At 40.4% G+C, this 19,214-nt stretch overlaps 3 protein-coding genes across 3 annotated transcripts in view; 2 read left to right on the top strand and 1 right to left on the bottom strand.

The window, feature by feature from the left end:
• Nucleotides 1-10,074, top strand: part of LOC143491202 (uncharacterized) — a 106,594-nt gene extending 96,520 nt beyond the window's left edge. Inside the window, exons 13-14 of the mRNA XM_076990008.1 lie at nt 6,369-6,415; nt 6,519-10,074. Coding sequence (XP_076846123.1) covers nt 6,369-6,415; nt 6,519-7,072 — 601 coding nt within the window. The 3' untranslated portion in view covers nt 7,073-10,074. The remainder of the gene's footprint in view (nt 1-6,368; nt 6,416-6,518) is intronic.
• LOC143491190 (chromosome transmission fidelity protein 18 homolog) overlaps nt 1-19,214 on the bottom strand; it is a 293,927-nt gene that overhangs the window by 112,013 nt on the left and 162,700 nt on the right. The gene's annotated exons all lie outside the window — the stretch shown is intronic.
• Nucleotides 12,773-16,318, top strand: LOC143491231 (guanine nucleotide-binding protein G(I)/G(S)/G(O) subunit gamma-13-like). Its single transcript, XM_076990057.1, has 2 exons — nt 12,773-12,870; nt 16,171-16,318. The coding sequence occupies exons 1-2, from the start codon at nt 12,773-12,775 to the stop codon at nt 16,274-16,276; spliced, it is 204 nt and encodes a 67-aa protein (XP_076846172.1). The 3' UTR covers nt 16,277-16,318.

Consider the following 19,214-nt stretch of genomic DNA (forward strand, 5'->3'; position numbering starts at 1 on the left):
GTTTTGACTGATCACATGATGTTGTTAAGATAGATTTGGGCTCCTCAGCCATGACTACCGCATGAAACACCTCCTGCCGCATGGAGTCAGTCCTCCCTGGTTGGTCTGAATTAACAAACCCCTGATAATAAATGGCTGGTTAAAGTGGAATGGGAGGGGGTGGGGGGGGGGGGGTGCTCATTCCTTCCTCACAGGTGGTATTAACACTTGGAGATGGGGGTTTTACAGCAAACAGTTGAGATGTTGCCCGTATATGCCGATTCTGAGACAATGGCATGCTTTGCCTAGTAGTCGGATGTAATAAAGATTTCACCTTTGAAGTAAAATAACTTTAATTCTAGAAACTGTGTATATGGAAATCGCGGACCAGCTGATTGTCCAAACCTGGAACGCGCTTCCCATCATACACACACTGCAGCGTGTGAGTGTTGCTGTACTGACAATGTTTGGCTCTACGTATGCGTGTGAGCAGTCGTTTTCACATCTAAAAAACATTAAGACCAACCTACGATCACGTTTAACAGATGGAAGTCTCAACACCTGCATGAAACCTCACCACGTATCAACTACAAAGCCATCAGCAAAACCATTAGTCGCATTATTGGCAAGAAGTTTTTTATTCATCATTAGTTAGCAACAGCTTAACAACGTTATTAAAAAAGAATTCCGAGACCTATTATACTTTAAAAGGGTTGGTCATATTGCAGGGTTGCATTGCGCGTGAGACACACGACCGTTTTCACACGCTCTCACGCCACACTTCCGATTTCTCACAATTTCTTTTTTCTTACCTCTGATCCACATATATGAGTCAATGAGTTCGCTCTGGCGCCAACCACTGGCGATCAATCGATCACGATATAATACTTAATTTGTGTCCATTTTACACCCCCACAACTTACGTTGTATGGCTCTCATGGAATTACATTTTTAAATATGTGGCGTTCATGGCTTTCTCGGTCAAAAAGGTTCCCGACCCCTGCTATACATATACTATAGATATGCATACAAACTATACATACATTTAGGTAGAAGAAACACATACATGTTTGTGTGTGTGTGTGTGTGTGTGTGTGTGTGTGTGTGTGTGTGTGTGTGGTAGTGTATGTACTCAAACTATGACAACATATACTAATACATTAACATACATAAGCATACATAGAAACTATACATACATATAAGTATAAAGGTGTGTTTGTGTGTGTCTCACAAAAAAGAAGGCAAATATCAGTTTGTATGAGCATGTGTTAGTCACTGAGATATGGGTGGGTATGGCTAGGGAAGTGTCATTGTGAATGCTATAGGAAGGCCTGCTTGTGCCTGTGCCTGTATAATAGACACAGAGTGATCTAGGTAGCCAGAGCAATGTTTACTTAGGGCACAGAGATGGGAGGGGGAATGTGGGTGAGAGAGTGAGAGAGACTGAGAGTGTGTGAAGTTTCAGCCTGCGTGCGTGTGAGAGGGAGAAGGTGACAGTGGCACTTTAACATGCATTTTTATTAGTGGTGGGCCGTTAACGGCGTTAACGGCGGTCGTTAATTTTATACTCTTATCGGGCGATATAAAAATTATCGCCGGTAATCTATTCTTAAAGTTGGGTTGGGAACTGGGTCAAAATGGGTAAGCAAACTATGATGACTTTCAACTTGATAGTTTAGCTCGGCTATATTCCTAACCAAATTGCACAGTAGGGGCGAGAACGAGTTTTTAAACCTGTGAATTACAAATCGTTTGTGTTTACATGGATGCAGACACGAAGTTGCCAGGTTTGCTTAAGGGAAAATTCATTTTTAGGAACGTAAAGTGTTACCGGAGCGGAGCTCGGAGTGGTCGTTTTCTGCATGGTCCTAGCGCTAGATTCGTCGCTATTTAAATATTTCTTTTTAACCATTAAAACTACAGAGGACCAAAACTGACTTTTGAAAATGACGTCCGTGAGGTTAAATGTACTAAATGTTGGCTTACATTTCAAATATCATGTTTAGCTGAATAAACATGTTATTTAATGTACAGTATGTAGGCTTCCAAATTCATGTTTAACTGAATAAACCGTTGAACACGAGTAGCCTACATTTTATTGAGCATGTTTTTTTTTCTTCAAGTATCAAAGTAGAACAGCTTCCTCAAACAGTCATTAGCCGGGTTTTCATCCAAACCTTTCGAAAAAATAATGCGCAATTTCCAAGTTTCGGCAAAAAAAAATGCGAATTAAGCCTTGTTTCCATTCATTACAGTTATGCGAATAAACTTTAGATCACGTGAGAGGACGCCAAACAATAGTGGTTTTTACATCCATCTGGCAGTTATGCATTTTTGCACGTTGAGGTTTTGAAACATTTTTTTATTTTTCTTTTCTATACATGGAGAAGTTAAATTCAATTTTTGCTCTCTCCAGAACTGTTTTTGTATGCATTTGCCATCTTTACATCGCGATCATGTACAGAACCACATGACTTGAGGCATGATACGTCATGGTTTATGCGAAAAACCCTTTTCTATCCAGTTTTTCCAAATTTTGGCGATGCGACAGTCTAACTTTTCCACCTCCTCCTACCGTAAAAATCTTTTTGCGATATTTGGGCCTTTTTTTCGAATTTTGGACTTTTTTCATCCAGCTTTTTTCATGCGCATTTTCAAAATGCGCAAAAACTCGGTGGATGGAAAACCCTCTGATGCATTTTGGAAACAGGAGATGAGCCCCTGGTCTAATGCACCCTCTGTATTAAGAAACCCGTATCTCAAAAACTGACTTTTAGTCATTACTTGGGTAGCACGCATATGAGCCATTTTAATATAGATCTAGATTAATTTCAAGATTTCAGTGAGATTAATCTAGATTAAAAAAATTAATCTATGCCCACCCCTAATTTTTATGCATTGTATATAATATTGCACTGTATAGCCATACAATAACCGATTTGGATGAAACTTGGCAAATTTGTTCAGGATGAGATTGTCAATGGGCTTGTACATTTTGGTCAGAATTAGATAAAATATAAAAGAGCTTCAAGAATATGAATATTATATGTATCGATGCTGTCCATTAAAAAAATATTTAGCAGGTATAAGTGTCCTAAAATCCAAAATCTTTGGATTGTTTTTTAATTTCACACTCTGTAGAGTATTATAAGACTTTGCTTGACATGATAGTATGAAAATCCTAGGAGCAGTATGAAAAGTGATGATTTCAAACTATTATTAACTGTAAATAAACGGTGTATTTTTAAATAGGACATGTAATGGGAAAGTTGTTCGAACTACTGCAAGCAATCAAAAGAGTCCAATTGCATGTTCCCAAGTGGAATTATGTAGGGGATATACTTGCTTTTTTTGCAATAGCGCCCCCCAGTGGCCAATCGACACCCGGCTGGATTATGTCATAGGGGGCGTGCACTTGTCCACACCCAAGAGGTTTCGTGCAGATCGACCAATGGTAAGCCTGTCAAACGCGTGCCGATCACTGATTGGCCGATTACGTCAGCCATTTTGTAAGTCTGCTTTAGGACCTGGTTCCCATAGGCCCATAGATGATGTCTGCCAAGTTTCATGTGGATCAGCCAATCTGAGGGCATGGGGCAAATTTTTGCACGTTATAGCGCCCCCTAGCAGGTGAGGTATGGCAACCTCTGCGAGCTGCCTCAGACCCTTAGAGGGAAGCTGTCTGTGAAGTGCCATCTCATTGCAAGCAAGTTTTCTTCAGTTAGAGCTTCATATGCGCAAAAATTACTATTGAGTTTACACCCCCTCATTTGATTGGCTTATACTGACTAGGTCAGGGGTCGGCAACCCACGGCGGCGAGCTTGAAGACGTCTCTCGCCAGAAAGCTCAACTTGGCCAAAGCCACAAATGGAGCGAAATTGAAAGCCTCCCAACATCCGAGAAACTTGTCTATGACACATGGATGCTCTTCCTGACAATTATTGGAACACGAAGACATATGCATTTGGGGTATTATCCATCTTTGGATCAACATACCTGTGCGAACAGATATTTTCAAACATGAACTACATCAAATCAAAATATCGCACCCGCCTCACAGATGAGAGTTTGCAATCCTGCGTCAAGATTAAAGTTACATCTTACATGCCCGATGTTGAGAAGCTGACCAGTGATGTCCGAAAACAGAAGTCACATTAAACGGGTTGTTTAGTGCCCAAATAAGGGGCATGTTATGCACGTTCCATTTTGTTGTTTTGTCGAATCGTAAAAATAAAAATAACATCAAAAATCAAATTTATTTATCAGGGTTGCCAACTCTCACGCATTGAGCGTGAGACACACGCATTTGACTGTCTTCACACGCTCACAAGCCACACATCCGATTTCTCACGCCGAAGAAAATCTAGTTTATTTACCTCTAATCCACATATATGATTCAATGAGTTACTAGTTCGCTCTGGCGCCAACCACTGGATATCGATCGATCGCGATATAATACTTAATTTATGTCCATTATACACCCCGCCCGGTAACAATTTACGTTCGCCACCCCCTCCAGGTTCAAATCTCACTCCAAGTGATCTTGAAAAGTTGGCAACCCTGATTTATTGAATTTCCTTAATTTCATCAAATCAATGAAACATAATTCATTTATTGTAATGAAGTTAAACTTGAGGCGGCATCCTACAACAGAGCAGTCACGTGGTGCGTCGTTCTCTACAGAACACACTGCAGGGAGAATAAACATTTAATCATGAATGCTCATTACGTATTTGTAGCTAACTTAGTCATTTTGATGGTAGGCTAATATAGATACATACAGCATGTGTTGCCTTCATTATAAGGCTTATATAAGGCTTTTAATTTTTTGCGGCTCCAGACATATTTGTTTTTTGTTTTTTTGGTCCAATATGGCTCCTTCAACATTTTGGGTTGCCGACCCCTGGACTAGGTAGTGAAGAAATTAGCATTTTTTTTTAGCTGGATACATTTTAAAGTTCAGACTCTTCTGAATGTTTTGATACCACATATGTGCATGTGTGTAAAAAATCCAGGGACTAGTTTGCGCTCAAAGATGTGCGCGATTTTGCACATTATGCAAATTACCTCGAAATCTAAGTGGGCGGAGCTAAAGGGTCCTTGAGGCTTTTTTGTTTGGTTTGAAGGAATCCATCAGAAGGGGAATTTTGTGTCTAGGACCTGCGGTGTAGGACATATGGACCAAAACGCAAAATTCTGCGCTATAGCGCCACCATCAGGCCAATGTGAGTCATTGTCTGGGTTTCCCTCATTGCACCTCTGGTGCACCTGTCTGCCAAGTTTGGTGTTTCTGGGCCTTACGGTCTAGGCTGCAGTATGCGTTTTACAGCCTGAAAAATAATAATAATAAGAAGAAGAAGAAGAAAAACTCGAGCAATTACAATATGGTTCCCACACTAAGTGTGTGAACCCTAACAAGATCTATGTGTGATGACCAGTAAAGATTATACTGAAAACAAGGACTACAAACACCTGAGGAACTGGGGAATGAAACCAGGTGCAGGTGAAAACACTAATGAGGAGGCGGGTGACAGGGATGGGGCTTGAAGACAGACACAACAAGGAAATTCAAAATAAAAGCACACATAAAAGGAAAATCAAGAAGTAAAGTCAAAACAGAAGACAAGAGGTGACATGTGACACGTCATGGAGTGGGTGATCATGACAGATGTTTAGTCTGACAGTACAGAGACGGTCCTGACAGTGTGAATGTAAAATCTACTGAACACTCACCACTGTAAACTCATGTATGAATTCAGTGTATCTTCGTCTAGTCTGCATTCAGGGAGAGATGGTTGTCATGACAACATGTCTGGTCCAACCAGTTTGATGATACTGGTGTTATACTGGGAGGACACACAGTCATGTGTGAAGAGTGTATACAGCATTCTGGGTATTCCTGTGTTCACAGTCCTGTGGGTCCCTGTGTTTACACTCTGTGTGCTGGATGTTCACTGTCAGCTCTACTTGCCTGGGGTGAGAGAGAGAGAGAGAGAGAGAGAAAGAGAGAGAGTATGACAGGGGGAGAGACAGATAGAGGGACAGATAGGGAAGGTAGAAGAGAGACAGAAAGAACAAGAGAGATAGAGAGAAGAAGGAAAAAGGGAAAGGATGGAGATAAAGAGGGAAAGAACAAGAGGGGAAGGAAAAGAGGTAGAGATGGAGAGAGCGGGAGAGAAAGATGAAAGGAGGGAGGAGGGGAAAGGGAGAAAGGGATGAAGAGAAAGAATATGAGAGATGAAAATAGGGAGAATGAATGAAAGAATTAGAATGTTTAAACACTCTGTGTGTGTGTGTGTGTGTGTGTGTGTGTGTGTGTGTGTGTGTGTGTGTGTGTGGGTGTGTGTGTGTGTGTGTGTGTGTGTGTGTGTGTGTGTGTGTGTTTTAGGGTGGATCATACAGGGACGATGAGAATCAAACCAGGACTAAGAAAATGTGAGTTCACTATTTCAGTATAATGAACACACACACACACACACACACACAAACCGTAGTTGTGTTGTGTGTTCTCTCCTCTAATGTCTGTTCTTGTGTGCAGATGCGTGCGAGTTCACACTGGACCCAAACACAGCACACAAACATCTCTCTCTGTCTGAGGGGAACAGGAAGGTGACGTGGGGGGAGCAGCAGACGTATCCTGATCATCCAGATAGATTTGATTACTGGGACCAGGTGCTGAGTAGAGAGAGTGTGTGTGGAGAGAGTGTGTGTGGACGCTGTTACTGGGAGGCTGAGTGGAGTGGAGACGATGTTGAAATAGCAGTGACATATAAAGGAATCAGCAGGAAAGGAGACAGTTATGACTGTTTCTTTGGATACAATATAAAGTCCTGGCGTCTTTACTGCTCTAATAACAGGTACGCTGTCTGTCACAATAAGAAGGAAACTGTCATCTCTGTCCCCTCCATCTCCAACAGAGTAGGAGTGTATGTGGACTGGCCCGCCGGCACTCTGTCCTTCTACAGCGTCTCCTCTGACACACACACACTCACACACTTACACACATTCAACTCCACATTCACTCAGCCCCTCTATGCAGGGTTTGGGTTTTGGAGTTACAAATCCTCAGTGTGTGTGTGTGAACTAGAATAACTTCCTGTGTCCTGCAGGAACACCTGAGTCTCCATGGTAACACTCCTCTACACACACAACTGGACATGATGACTGATCCAGTGAACATCATAACACACACATGCCTGATCAGACTAACACAACACACACACACACACACACACACACACACACACACACACACACACACACTTCCCCCTCTCTCCTACACACACACACTCCCCCTCTCTCCAACACACACACACACCCCACTCACATACACACACACACACACACACTCCCCCGTTCTCCTAAACACACACACACCCCACTCACACACACACACTCTCCCCCCTCTCACCTACACACACACACTCCCTCCTCTCTCCAACACACACACACTCCCCCTCTCTCCCACACACACACACACAGTTTTAGAGCATTTACAATATACTGTACACACTTTTACAACTTTTTTCTGTCTTCCACTCTCTATTTTAGAAACACACACACACACACATATATACACACACACACATACTGTCTTTCAGACAGTATAACACTTAAATTTTCTTAGTTTCTTTCACTTCTCTCTCCCCTAGAGTGTTAGGTTTGATACTTATGGTTGTGAGATGTATTGATCTTCTGTTTAAGACGGTGTATCCTGATCACCATCAGCTGACACTCTCAGTCTCTTCTCTTAAGAGTGATGATGTATTTGTGTTTATCTGACACTCTCAGTCTCTTCTCTTAAGAGTGATGATGTATTTGTGTTTATCTGACACTCTCAGTCTCTTCTCATAAGAGTGATGATGTATTTGTGTTTATCTGACACCCTCAGTCTCTTCTTTTAAGAGTGATGTATTTGTGTTTATACGACACCCTCAGACTCTTCTCTTAAGAGTGATGATGTATTTGTGTTTATCTGACACCCTCAGTCTCTTCTCTTAAGAGTGATGATGTATTTGTGTTTATCTGACACCCTCAGTCTCTTCTCTTAAGAGTGATGATGTATTTGTGTTTATCTGACACCCTCAGTTTCTTCTCTTAAGAGTGATGTATTTGTGTTTATCTGACACCCTCAGTCTCTTCTCTTAAGAGTGATGATGTATTTGTGTTTATTTGACACCTTCAGTCTCTTCTCTTAAGAGTGATGATGTATTTGTGTTTATCTGACACCCTCAGTCTCTTCTCTTAAGAGTGATGATGTATTTGTGTTTATCTGACACTCTCAGTCTCTTCTCATAAGAGTGATGATGTAATTGTGTTTAACTGACACCCTCAGTCTCTTCTCTTAAGAGTGATGATGTATTTGTGTTTATCTGACACCCTCAGTCTCTTCTCTTAAGAGTGATGATGTATTTGTGTTTATTTGACACCCTCAGTCTCTTCTCTTAAGAGTGATGATGTATTTGTGTTTATCTGACACTCTCAGTCTCTTCTCTTAAGAGTGATGATGTATTTGTGTTTATCTGACACCCTCAGTTTCTTCTCTTAAGAGTGATGATGTATTTGTGTTTATCTGACACCATCATTCTCTTCTCTTAAGAGTGATGATGTATTTGTGTTTATCTGACACCCTCAGTCTCTTCTCTTAAGAGTGATGTATTTGTGTTCATCTTCCACTCAGTCTCTTCTCTTAAGAGTGATGATGTATTTGTGTTTATCTGACACTCTCAGTCTCTTCTATTAAGAATGATGATGTATTTGTGTTTATCTGACACTCTCAGTCTCTTCTCTTAAGAGTGATGATGTATTTGTGTTTATCTGACACCCTCAGTCTCTTCTCTTAAGAGTGATGATGTATTTGTGTTTATCTGACACCCTCAGTCTCTTCTATTAAGAATGATGATGTATTTGTGTTTATCTGACACCCTCAGTCTCTTCTCTTAAGAGTGATGATGTATTTGTGTTTATCTGACACTCTCAGTCTCTTCTCTTAAGAGTGATGATGTATTTGTGTTTATCTGACACCCTCAGTTTCTTCTCTTAAGAGTGATGATGTATTTGTGTTTATCTGACACCATCATTCTCTTCTCTTAAGAGTGATGATGTATTTGTGTTTATCTGACACCCTCAGTCTCTTCTCTTAAGAGTGATGTATTTGTGTTCATCTTCCACTCAGTCTCTTCTCTTAAGAGTGATGATGTATTTGTGTTTATCTGACACTCTCAGTCTCTTCTATTAAGAATGATGATGTATTTGTGTTTATCTGACACCCTCAGTCTCTTCTCTTAAGAGTGATGATGTATTTGTGTTTATCTGACACCCTCAGTCTATTCTCTTAAGAGTGATGATGTATTTGTGTTTATCTGACACCCTCAGTCTCTTCTATTAAGAATGATGATGTATTTGTGTTTATCTGACACCCTCAGTCTCTTCTCTTAAGAGTGATGATGTATTTGTGTTTATCTGACACCCTCAGTCTATTCTCTTAAGAGTGATGATGTATTTGTGTTTATCTGACACCCTCAGTCTATTCTCTTAAGAGTGATGATGTATTTGTGTTTATCTGACACCCTCAGTCTCTCCTCTTAATAGTGATGATGTATTTGTGTTTATCTGACACCCTCAGTCTCCTCTCTTAAGAGTGATGATGTATTTGTGTTTATCTGACACCCTCAGTCTCCTCTCTTAAGAGTGATGATGTATTTGTGTTTGACACCCTCAGTCTCTTCTCTTAAGAGTGATGATGTATTTGTGTTTATCTGACACCCTCAGTCTCTTCTCTTAAGAGTGATGATGTATTTGTGTTTATCTGATCCTCTTTATAAACAATAAATCTTTGGATTGTGTTGTGTGAACTCTGAAAGGTTTTTAATTCTGTGTGTCTAATATGTAGTGATACACATGTAGACGCTGTACACAGTAAAGATGTTTCATGTAAGATCATCAGAATAACCCAGTACAGTACTGAATATTATACAGTGTATTATAAAGTATTAAATATAATCACAATGTAGTACTGAGTATTATACAGTGTATTATAGAGTATTAAATATGATCTGTCACGCGCTTGAAGGAGGAGACACGACGAGCGACGTGCGGTGCACATGAAACTTTAATACCAAAAACACAGACGTGAGCTCCGTGCGGAGGATGAGCACAGGACTGCTGACACTCACACAGACACGAAACTTTAGACAAAGACGAGCACAAGACACTGCGCGAACGCACATTAAATAGGTGAATAATGCTGACCCGCGTGATCACGAGACAAGGCACAGGTGCAACTACGAACACGCTTACAGACAACCCACTCCCACGGAACTACATACATGGACATAACGACACGCAGACAACGTAGCGGCACGCCCACAGGGAAGGGTCCGGAGCTGTCACCGTGACATGATCACAGTGCAGTACTGAGTATTATACAGTGTATGAATTATAATCACACAGTACAGTACTGATTATTATACAGTGTATTTTAGAGTATTAAATATGACCCCACACAGTGCAGTACTGATTATTACACAGTGTATTAAATATGATCACAGAGGGTTTAAGGGTCTTTCTGTCTTCAGTGAGGTTTAATCAAACAGGAACAGAACAGTTTAATAAATCTACATGAAGTGTGAGACTTATAGTTAAAACAGTTAAAAACACAAACTGACACACTTAATGCTACTTAGACGTGTGATGATGCTGCAGACCAGTGGAACTTTCATTTTCAAACTGTCAGGAATGCCACCTGATCTTCCTTAATCAACCTCACCTGCCCCTCATTACCACGCCCCCTTCAGTCTTACTTAAGCACTTCACCAGCACATCTCAGTTGTGAAGTAATGCCGACTCATGCCGCGTACCAAGCCTTTCTATTACCTGTCTGCTCTCCTGTGTTCTGACCCTCGCTTACGTCCCCGACCTTGTCTCCTGCCTAGTCCCTCTGTACCTCCTGACTTCTGCTCCCCCAGTATGACCCTGGACCGTCCTGACCACGCCAAGAAAACGCTGTTACTACTGATCCTAGTACTCGTGATTCACCTGCCATTGTTTGTACCAGCGTCTCATTTCAATAAAAGCGGTGTTCTTCCGCATTTGGATCCCTCTTTGTCTGTTCAATACGTTACACAAACATCTGATTATTCAGTACAACATCTGTGTTACATCTGGTTGTTGTGTGTAAAATGGATTTTGAGGTTCTCTGCTTTTAATGACATTGGGATGGACCTCAAAAACACACATTTAAATTTTAAATGAAAGTCAAATATTGTCAAACAAATACAAACATATCAATTAAAACTGGATCAGTTAATACTTTAATAGTTTTTTACCTTTTACATTTGCAGAATTTGGGCGACTTCACTCTGTAGTCTTAACTGAGCTGTATATAATTTATATAAGTTTACATGTCTAAGTGTCATTTAATCTCTTGATAATTTGGTGAAGTGATGTTCCAGCGCCCCCTACTGACGAGCTGCCACTGCCTGCTTAGATCAGAGACTGTATATATAAGAGAATTCATAATTCAAAGAAATTCATAACACTCAAATTATTCATAATTCATAATTCAGTGTCCTCTCTAAGTCAGGATTCTGTGCGGGCCAGTCAAGTTCATCCACACCAGACTCTGCCAATTGTCTAAAATGTCTTGGTATGCTGAAGCATTCAGAGTTCATTCCATCCATATTTTAGTTCCTGAAAAACAACCCCACACCATAATCCCCCCTCCACCAAACTTTACACTTGGCACAATGGAGTCAGACAAGTACCATTCTCCTGGCAACCGCTAAACCCAGACTGGTCCATCAGATTGTTGGATGGAGAAGCGCGATTCGTCACTCCAGAGAATGCACCTCCACTGCTCTAGAGTCCAGTGGCAGCGTGCTTTACACCACTGCATCCAACACTTTGCATTGCACTTGGTGATGTATGGCTTGGATACAGCTGCTCGACCATGGAAACCCATTCCATGAAGTTCTCTGTTCACTGTTCTTGATCTAATCTGAAGGCCACGTGAAATTTGGATGTCTGTAGTGATTGACTGCAGAAAGTTGGCGACTTTTTCAGACTATTTTTTCCCTGTGTTTGCTCAATAAAAGTAACATTTACTTTGTTTTCAATGTTTTTTTTTCTTTTAGTGTTTCTGAAAGCCAACAAGTTGCACTTTGGAATGACCTTATTATCGCAACATGTTTTTGATCTGAGTTTGTTCTACAGAATAAAATGTCTGAATGGGTGTTCATCCCAGACTGGTGATTCAATACTTTTTGTTTTGTTGTAGTTGTAGTCTTGATTTAGAAATGTACTTTCTCACATGGATCTCTATGGAGTCTCCATGTGCCTGTCCACCATGTGGGATCAGGGAGAAATTGGGTAAACACTAGAATGATATATATGTCTCCTATCTTATCCGTGATCGGTGGAATTGATGATGTTACCAGTCTCCTTATGTTACAACCATACCCGGTCTCCCCTAATACATTTAATTCCTAATAATATTTAGGAACAAGGAGATTTCATGACTGGATTTGTTGCACAGGTGGATAGATCACAGTTCCATGCTGGAATTCACGGAGCTGCTGAGAGCGACCCATTCTTTCACAAACGTTTGTAAAAACAGTCTGCATGTCTAGGTGCTTAATTTTATACACCTGTGGCCATAGAAGTGATTGGAACATCTGATTACGATAATTTGTGTGGGTGAGCGAATACTTTTGTCAATATAGTGTGTGTATGTGTTACTTTATGATGATTACACTGCAGTAGTGATACTCTGTGTTTGGTGACTATCTGTAGATGGATGAGTTGGACGAGTCTCAGCTGAGGAAAGAGGTGGACAGTCGCAAAATGCAGCTGCAGATTGCAAGAGAAAAATGCTGCGTATCCGTCCCAGAGTGAGTGCAAAACACACCATTGCTTAAAAGAACGTATTAAAACATTTCAAATTGAGAAAGTTGATTTCACAGTATTGAAAATCAAATCAAATCAAATCAAAGTTTATTTGTATAGCGCTTTTCACAACACATGTTGTCACAAAGCGCCTTACAGGATTTAAAAGGTTAACAATACTATGGGTCCAGAACGCTAATGAGCAAGCCAAAGGCGACAGTGGCAAGGAAAAACTCCCTATGATGGTGGGGATTAGGAAGAAACCTCGGGAGAACCAAGACTCAAAAGGGAACCCATCCTCCATTGGGCGGCCCGTTAACACACAAATTACACAAAATACAGACAAATACACAAGTCACACACAAATCACACAATCAGACTAAGTAAAGGTAAAAATGAAAGTTCTGGGTTTTGATATTGTCACTGTAAATGTCTGTTGATGAACGCCAGGCTTTCATTCCATGTCGGAGCAGCGATGCTGGTATTGTAGGCTCCGACTGCAATGTTACTCTCCAGGTGAACCTCGGAGAAAAGATACGAGATGTAGTAACTATGTAACAGATTAATCAAAGGCCAAACTAAACAGATGAGTCTTTAATCGAGTTTTAAACAATGAGACTGTGTCTGAGTCCCGAATAGAGGCAGGAAGATTATTCCACAATTGTGGAGCTTTAAAAGAAAAGGCTCTTCCACCTGCTGTGATCTTTTTGATCCTAGGAACAGTTAATAACCCTGCGTCCCGAGAGCGAAGTGAACGCGCTGGGTTATATTGTTCAATAAGTTCACTAAGATAGTCTGGAGCTAAGCCATGCAGCGTTTTATATGTTAATAAAAGTATTTTATAGTCAATACGGAATCTAATTGGCAGCCAGTGTAATGACGATAGTACGGGACTAATGTGATCAAACTTTTTAGTTTTTGTTAAAACTCGTGCTGCTGCGTTCTGAACCAGCTGGAGTTTGTTTATCGATTTACCAGAACATCCAGCTAGGAGACTGTTGCAATAATCTAAACGAGAGGATATGAATGCATGGATTAGTTTTTCTGCATCACTAATATTTAATATGTTTCTAATTTTGGCAATGTTGCGCAAGTGAAAGAACGCTACCCTAGTTATATTATTAATATGTGTATTGAACGAGAGATCTGGGTCTATTGTGATGCCCAAGTTCTTTACCTCTGCGCTGGGGGTTATAGTAAAAGAATGTAGATTCAATGCTACATTATGTATCTTGTCTCTCGCAGCCCTAGACCCAACTATTATTAATTCTGTTTTATCGGGATTTAGTGCTAGAAAGTTACACGCCATCCAATGTTTTATCTCTTCTACACATTTCTCAATCTTACTGTTTGCGCCTAAATCATCGGGTTTTGCCGATAAATATAGCTGAGTGTCGTCTGCGTAGGAATGGAAACTGATGTCATGCTTATGCATAATCTCGCCTAAGGGTAACATGTACAGTGTGAATAGAAGTGGTCCTAGGACTGTCCCTTGTGGGACACCATATTTAACCTGCATAGATTGAGGTTTTATTATTAACACTTACACATTGGAAGCGGTCAGTTAAATATGATCTAAACCAGGAGAGTGCGACTCCTTTAATACCTACCGTGTTTTCTAGTCTATCCAGCAAAATGTTGTGGTCTACAGTATCAAAAGCTGCACTAAGATCTAACAGTATAAGGAACGAGACAATCCCATTATCGGCCGATATTAGTAGATCATTCACTACCCTGAGTAAAGCTGTTTCAGTGCTGTGGTTTGGTCTAAATCCTGATTGGAACTTTTCATGGATACTATTTGATTGGAGATAGTGGTTTAACTGATTGGAAACTGCTTTTTATAAAGGGGCATATAAAATAAATATATATTTAAAGTAGTGTAGTGTATTTGTGTTTGCATATATACAGTACTGTGCAAATGTTAATAGAGGTATTAATAGAAGTGTTAATCAAAGTGTTCATAGAGGAGTTCATAGAAGTATTAACGGAAGTGTTAATAGTGTAACACGGTGACGTGCTGAAACAGTAATCACCGGAGATTAAGTGAATCCAAGCTGTTTTGAAGCCAAAAGGTGTTCACAAAATCTAGATTTGATTTAGATCTTTTAATTCACTTTGCATTTTGTTGACAAACTTAACACTTCAATCTTAATCACTTCAATCCATACCTGCTTAAACCTTTTGCACAATTCTGTAAATAAGAGCCTTCAATTACTGGGCCATGACACAATTGTTGAGCACATATAGTTTGCACGTACAGTAACGTAACTTGATTGCTCTGGCTCAAGAACAAGGGTGAAAGAACAGATACAGGTGGGGAGTTGGTGATGAATTAGTTTAGACCATAGTACTTTAATATTAAGTAAAGTAAGTAAGTAAAGTTTATTTATATAAACTTTCACAGAACAGAGTCACAAAGTGCTTTACACTGAAGAAAAATAAGTACATAAATTAAAAGTACATAGATAAGTAAGTAAAATTATAAATTATAAATAAAATTATACAGAGTGCATGAACAGGATGTACAAAAATAGCATAATACTATACCAGTGAATTAAATGCCTGCTTAAAAAGGTGCGTCTTAAGTTGTTTTTTAAAAGATTCCACAGATTCAGCTGACCTCAGAGCCAAAGGGAGTGAGTTCCAGAGTTTGGTTGCCATGACCTCAAAGGCCCGATCACCACGTGTTTTAAGCCGGGTGCGTGGAACAATCATGAGGTTGGCTTCAGAAGACCTTAGTACCCTCCGAGGTGCATAGCAGTGAAGGAGGTCATTAAGGTAGCATGGTGCCTGACCCCTTAAGGATTTAAAAGCCAGTAAAAGAATCTTAAAATGAACTCTCTGTTCCACCGGCAGCCAGTGAGGTGCAAATAACAGTGGTGAGGTATGAGAACGTCTCCCAGACTTGGTGAGCAACCTTGCTGCCTCATTTTGAACAGCCTGGAGGCGTCCCCGAGCACAGACACTAATAGATGTAAATAGAGATTTACAGTAGTCAAGTCTCGAGGTAATAAAAGCGTGCACCAGCATCTCCAACTATTCTTATCCACAGAACAAAATTCAGTGACTTGAATCACTCAATTTCACATTTGACTACTGGAACAAAAACAGAAATTTTCTGAAGACTTGAGATGATGTTTGACTAGAAAATCCCACATCCCAGTCAAACCATGTAGAGTGTTTGTCAGGCCATGATAATATAGACAACACAGCTCTAGAAATATAATCTAGAATCTTACTCTAGAATTCGGCTCTAGAAGAATTGGTCTCCTGCCTGTTTCAATTTCTCCTCACGTTTGTAGACTGGTTAAATGGATTGAAGAGAAAATGTCAGATGACCCGTTCCTGAACGCTGAGCTGCTGAAGGACAACCCATGGGTGGAGTCAGGGAAATGCATCATGCTCTAGTAGCAGCCCACACACCATCACCATGACTACAACAGTGGCTCCACTTTTGTGATAGATGTCAGTGCTGTTCTAGCTAGCACGGTTAGTGCTATGTAATTTATTTATTTTTTTATTTAGATGTGCTTAATATTTAATGACTTACTTTTTGTAATTTACTTGAATCCTGTAGTAAATGGTTGATGTTAAAAACTCCACTGTAAGCTATGCCGTTCAGTGTGTCCAAAAAACAGGCAGAAATAAAGAAAAAAACATTTAACAACATTTATTCACAGAGTTTGCTGGAGACTTTGAATAACAATACAGGTTACTGAACACAATTATGGTTTTACATCCATTCATCAAAGTGTCAACACGGCCATGTAGTAATTCTGTCCCCCTCTCTCCTCACAAGGTTTCTTAGAGAGACAGAGTGCTTACAGGAGTTCCCTAATGTACACATTTCTACGCACTGCGTTGGACACGCCCTCGTTGAACCTAAACCACACATCACTGTTTCCTACTGCTTTACCAATCTGCAAAGTCCCACTCGGTTTGCCATCTTCACCTAGAGACACCAGAGAAAGAGCATGTGAGCTGAACACTGCCAAAACAAACCTGTATGATAGAGCAGTCTAACATCTCAAAGAAGAGGTAACTAAATCTGAACCATGGCAACACCTGTATGATAGAGCAGTCTAACCTCTCAAAGAAGAGGTAACTAAAACTGAACCATGGCAACACCTGTATGATGGAGCAGTCTAACCTCTCAAAGAAGAGGTAACTAAATCTGAACCATGACAACACCTGTATGATAGAGCAGTCTAACCTCTCAAAGAAGAGGTAACTAAATCTGAACCATGACAACACCTGTATGATAGAGCAGTCTAACCTCTCAAAGAAGAGGTAACTAAATCTGAACCATGGCAACACCTGTATGATAGAGCAGTCTAACCTCTCAAAGAAGAGGTAACTAAAACTGAACCATGGCAACACCTGTATGATAGAGCAGTCTAACCTCTCAAAGAAGAGGTAACTAAATCTGAACCATGACAACACCTGTATGATAGAGCAGGGAGCAGTCAGGCCCTCTAACCTCTCAAAAAAGAGGTGACTAAACTGGGCAGAAAATTATATATAATAAAACATAAGACATCAAATTCTTTGCAAACTTTACATATTCTTGGTTAGTAGAAACCTAATTTTTCTATTTGAGTGGAACTAATCTGCTCCTTTCTGGTGGTATTTCGTAATGAAAAGCTGTTAGCGAAATGACTGGAAATCTGACCAATGATATTTATGATTTTCACTATGGGGGCTGGCCTATAGTAGCTTGGGCCTGCGATTTGCCAGATAACCTCAAATGGACACTTCATTTGAGATCACAGCATAACTAGCTAAAAAGCTTGGCATGTGCAGAAGGGGTTTATCACTTATACAGAACTGGGGTGAGTTTCCCGAAACGTTCTTAGCGCTAAGTACTTTGTAACCTCGTATGAAACGTACGAGGTTACAAAGTACTTAGCGCTAAGAATGTTTCGGGAAACTCACCCCTGTATGGACTGAAACTCACCCCTCAGTGGACTGTGTTGGCAAGAAGTCCACAGCAAGAAGTTTGAAGAAGTTTGGGGGGGGGGGGGGGGTAAAGTACATCAATATACTCCTGAAACAACCTCGAGTTGACGCATTTAATGCTGATACTCCATCAACTCCATTAGTCTCAAGTTATAACTTAGAGTGCAAAGCTCAAATGTTTTTTACGGTAAATGGATGAGGGCAATAAATATAAATATTAGCCAGCAGTTCGAGAAAGGTTTATCCACTAAGCTTTAGTAGTGACAATTTTAAAAGACATCTGATGACCATTTAAAAATGAATCCATATAGAAATGTTTGTAACAGGTAGGGGTTAAGGCTGAACTATGAGATACTGATAAGGATGTTTTATTCAGGCAATATTAGGATTCAACAGGATTTAAGGTAGTATGATAAGGTTTTAAGACGGTATGGTGCAGTAATGTGAGGCACTGGATCGTGAGGCACTGGAATGTAAGGTCTAGAACGTGAGGTCTAGATCGTGAGGGTCTGGAATGTGCGGTCTGGAACGTGAGGTTCTGGAACGTGAGGTTCTGGAACGTGAGGTTCTGGAAGGTGAGGTTCTGGAAGGTGAGGTTCTGGAACGTGGGGTTCTGGAACGTGGGGTTCTGTGCCAGTGTGTCTCTACCTTCTGGTTCCGATTCTGCTGCGCTCGTTCCAACCTCCTCATTCTCTCCAGCTCCATCTCCCTGGCGATCAGCTGCTTCACTTGATAGGTCAGCTGTCGTCGAGGGGGGCAGCCCAGGAAACCTCACCACATCCTCCACATTCCTGCACACACACATTTTTTAAACAACAAAAAAAAACTAATCCTTGATCTATTTATTTGGCCTCAGAACATGCTGAAATCCTTGGTAGTGTTTGTCTTACAACCAATGTGTAAATTGGTCCCCACCCACCCACACAAACACACACACACCCACACACACACCCACACACACACACACACTAACCCACACACACGCACCCTCTCCCAAACACACAGACACACACCCACCCACACACCCACTCACCCACCCACCCACTCACCCTCACACACACACTCACCCACACTCACACACCCACCCACCCACACACACACACACACACCCATACACACACACACCAAGGTTATAATAGTTTTGGATTTTTCATTATAGTTTAGTTTTTATTTCATTGTGACTTTTTTTTCTAATTGAGTTAGTTTTAATTAGTTTTTAGAGCATGTTTGCTAGTTTTTATTAGTTTTAATTATTTTTTAAAGCTTAGTTTTAGTTTAGTTTTCATTAGTTATAGTATTAGTTTTAGTTTTTTTATACTTTGGGTTATTTGTCAGGTGCAGGATTCAAAAAGTCCAAAGTAAATATTGTCATAAAAACTCCTTAAGT

Source organism: Brachyhypopomus gauderio, unplaced genomic scaffold, assembly GCF_052324685.1.
Source record: "Brachyhypopomus gauderio isolate BG-103 unplaced genomic scaffold, BGAUD_0.2 sc72, whole genome shotgun sequence".
Taxonomy (NCBI): domain Eukaryota; kingdom Metazoa; phylum Chordata; class Actinopteri; order Gymnotiformes; family Hypopomidae; genus Brachyhypopomus; species Brachyhypopomus gauderio.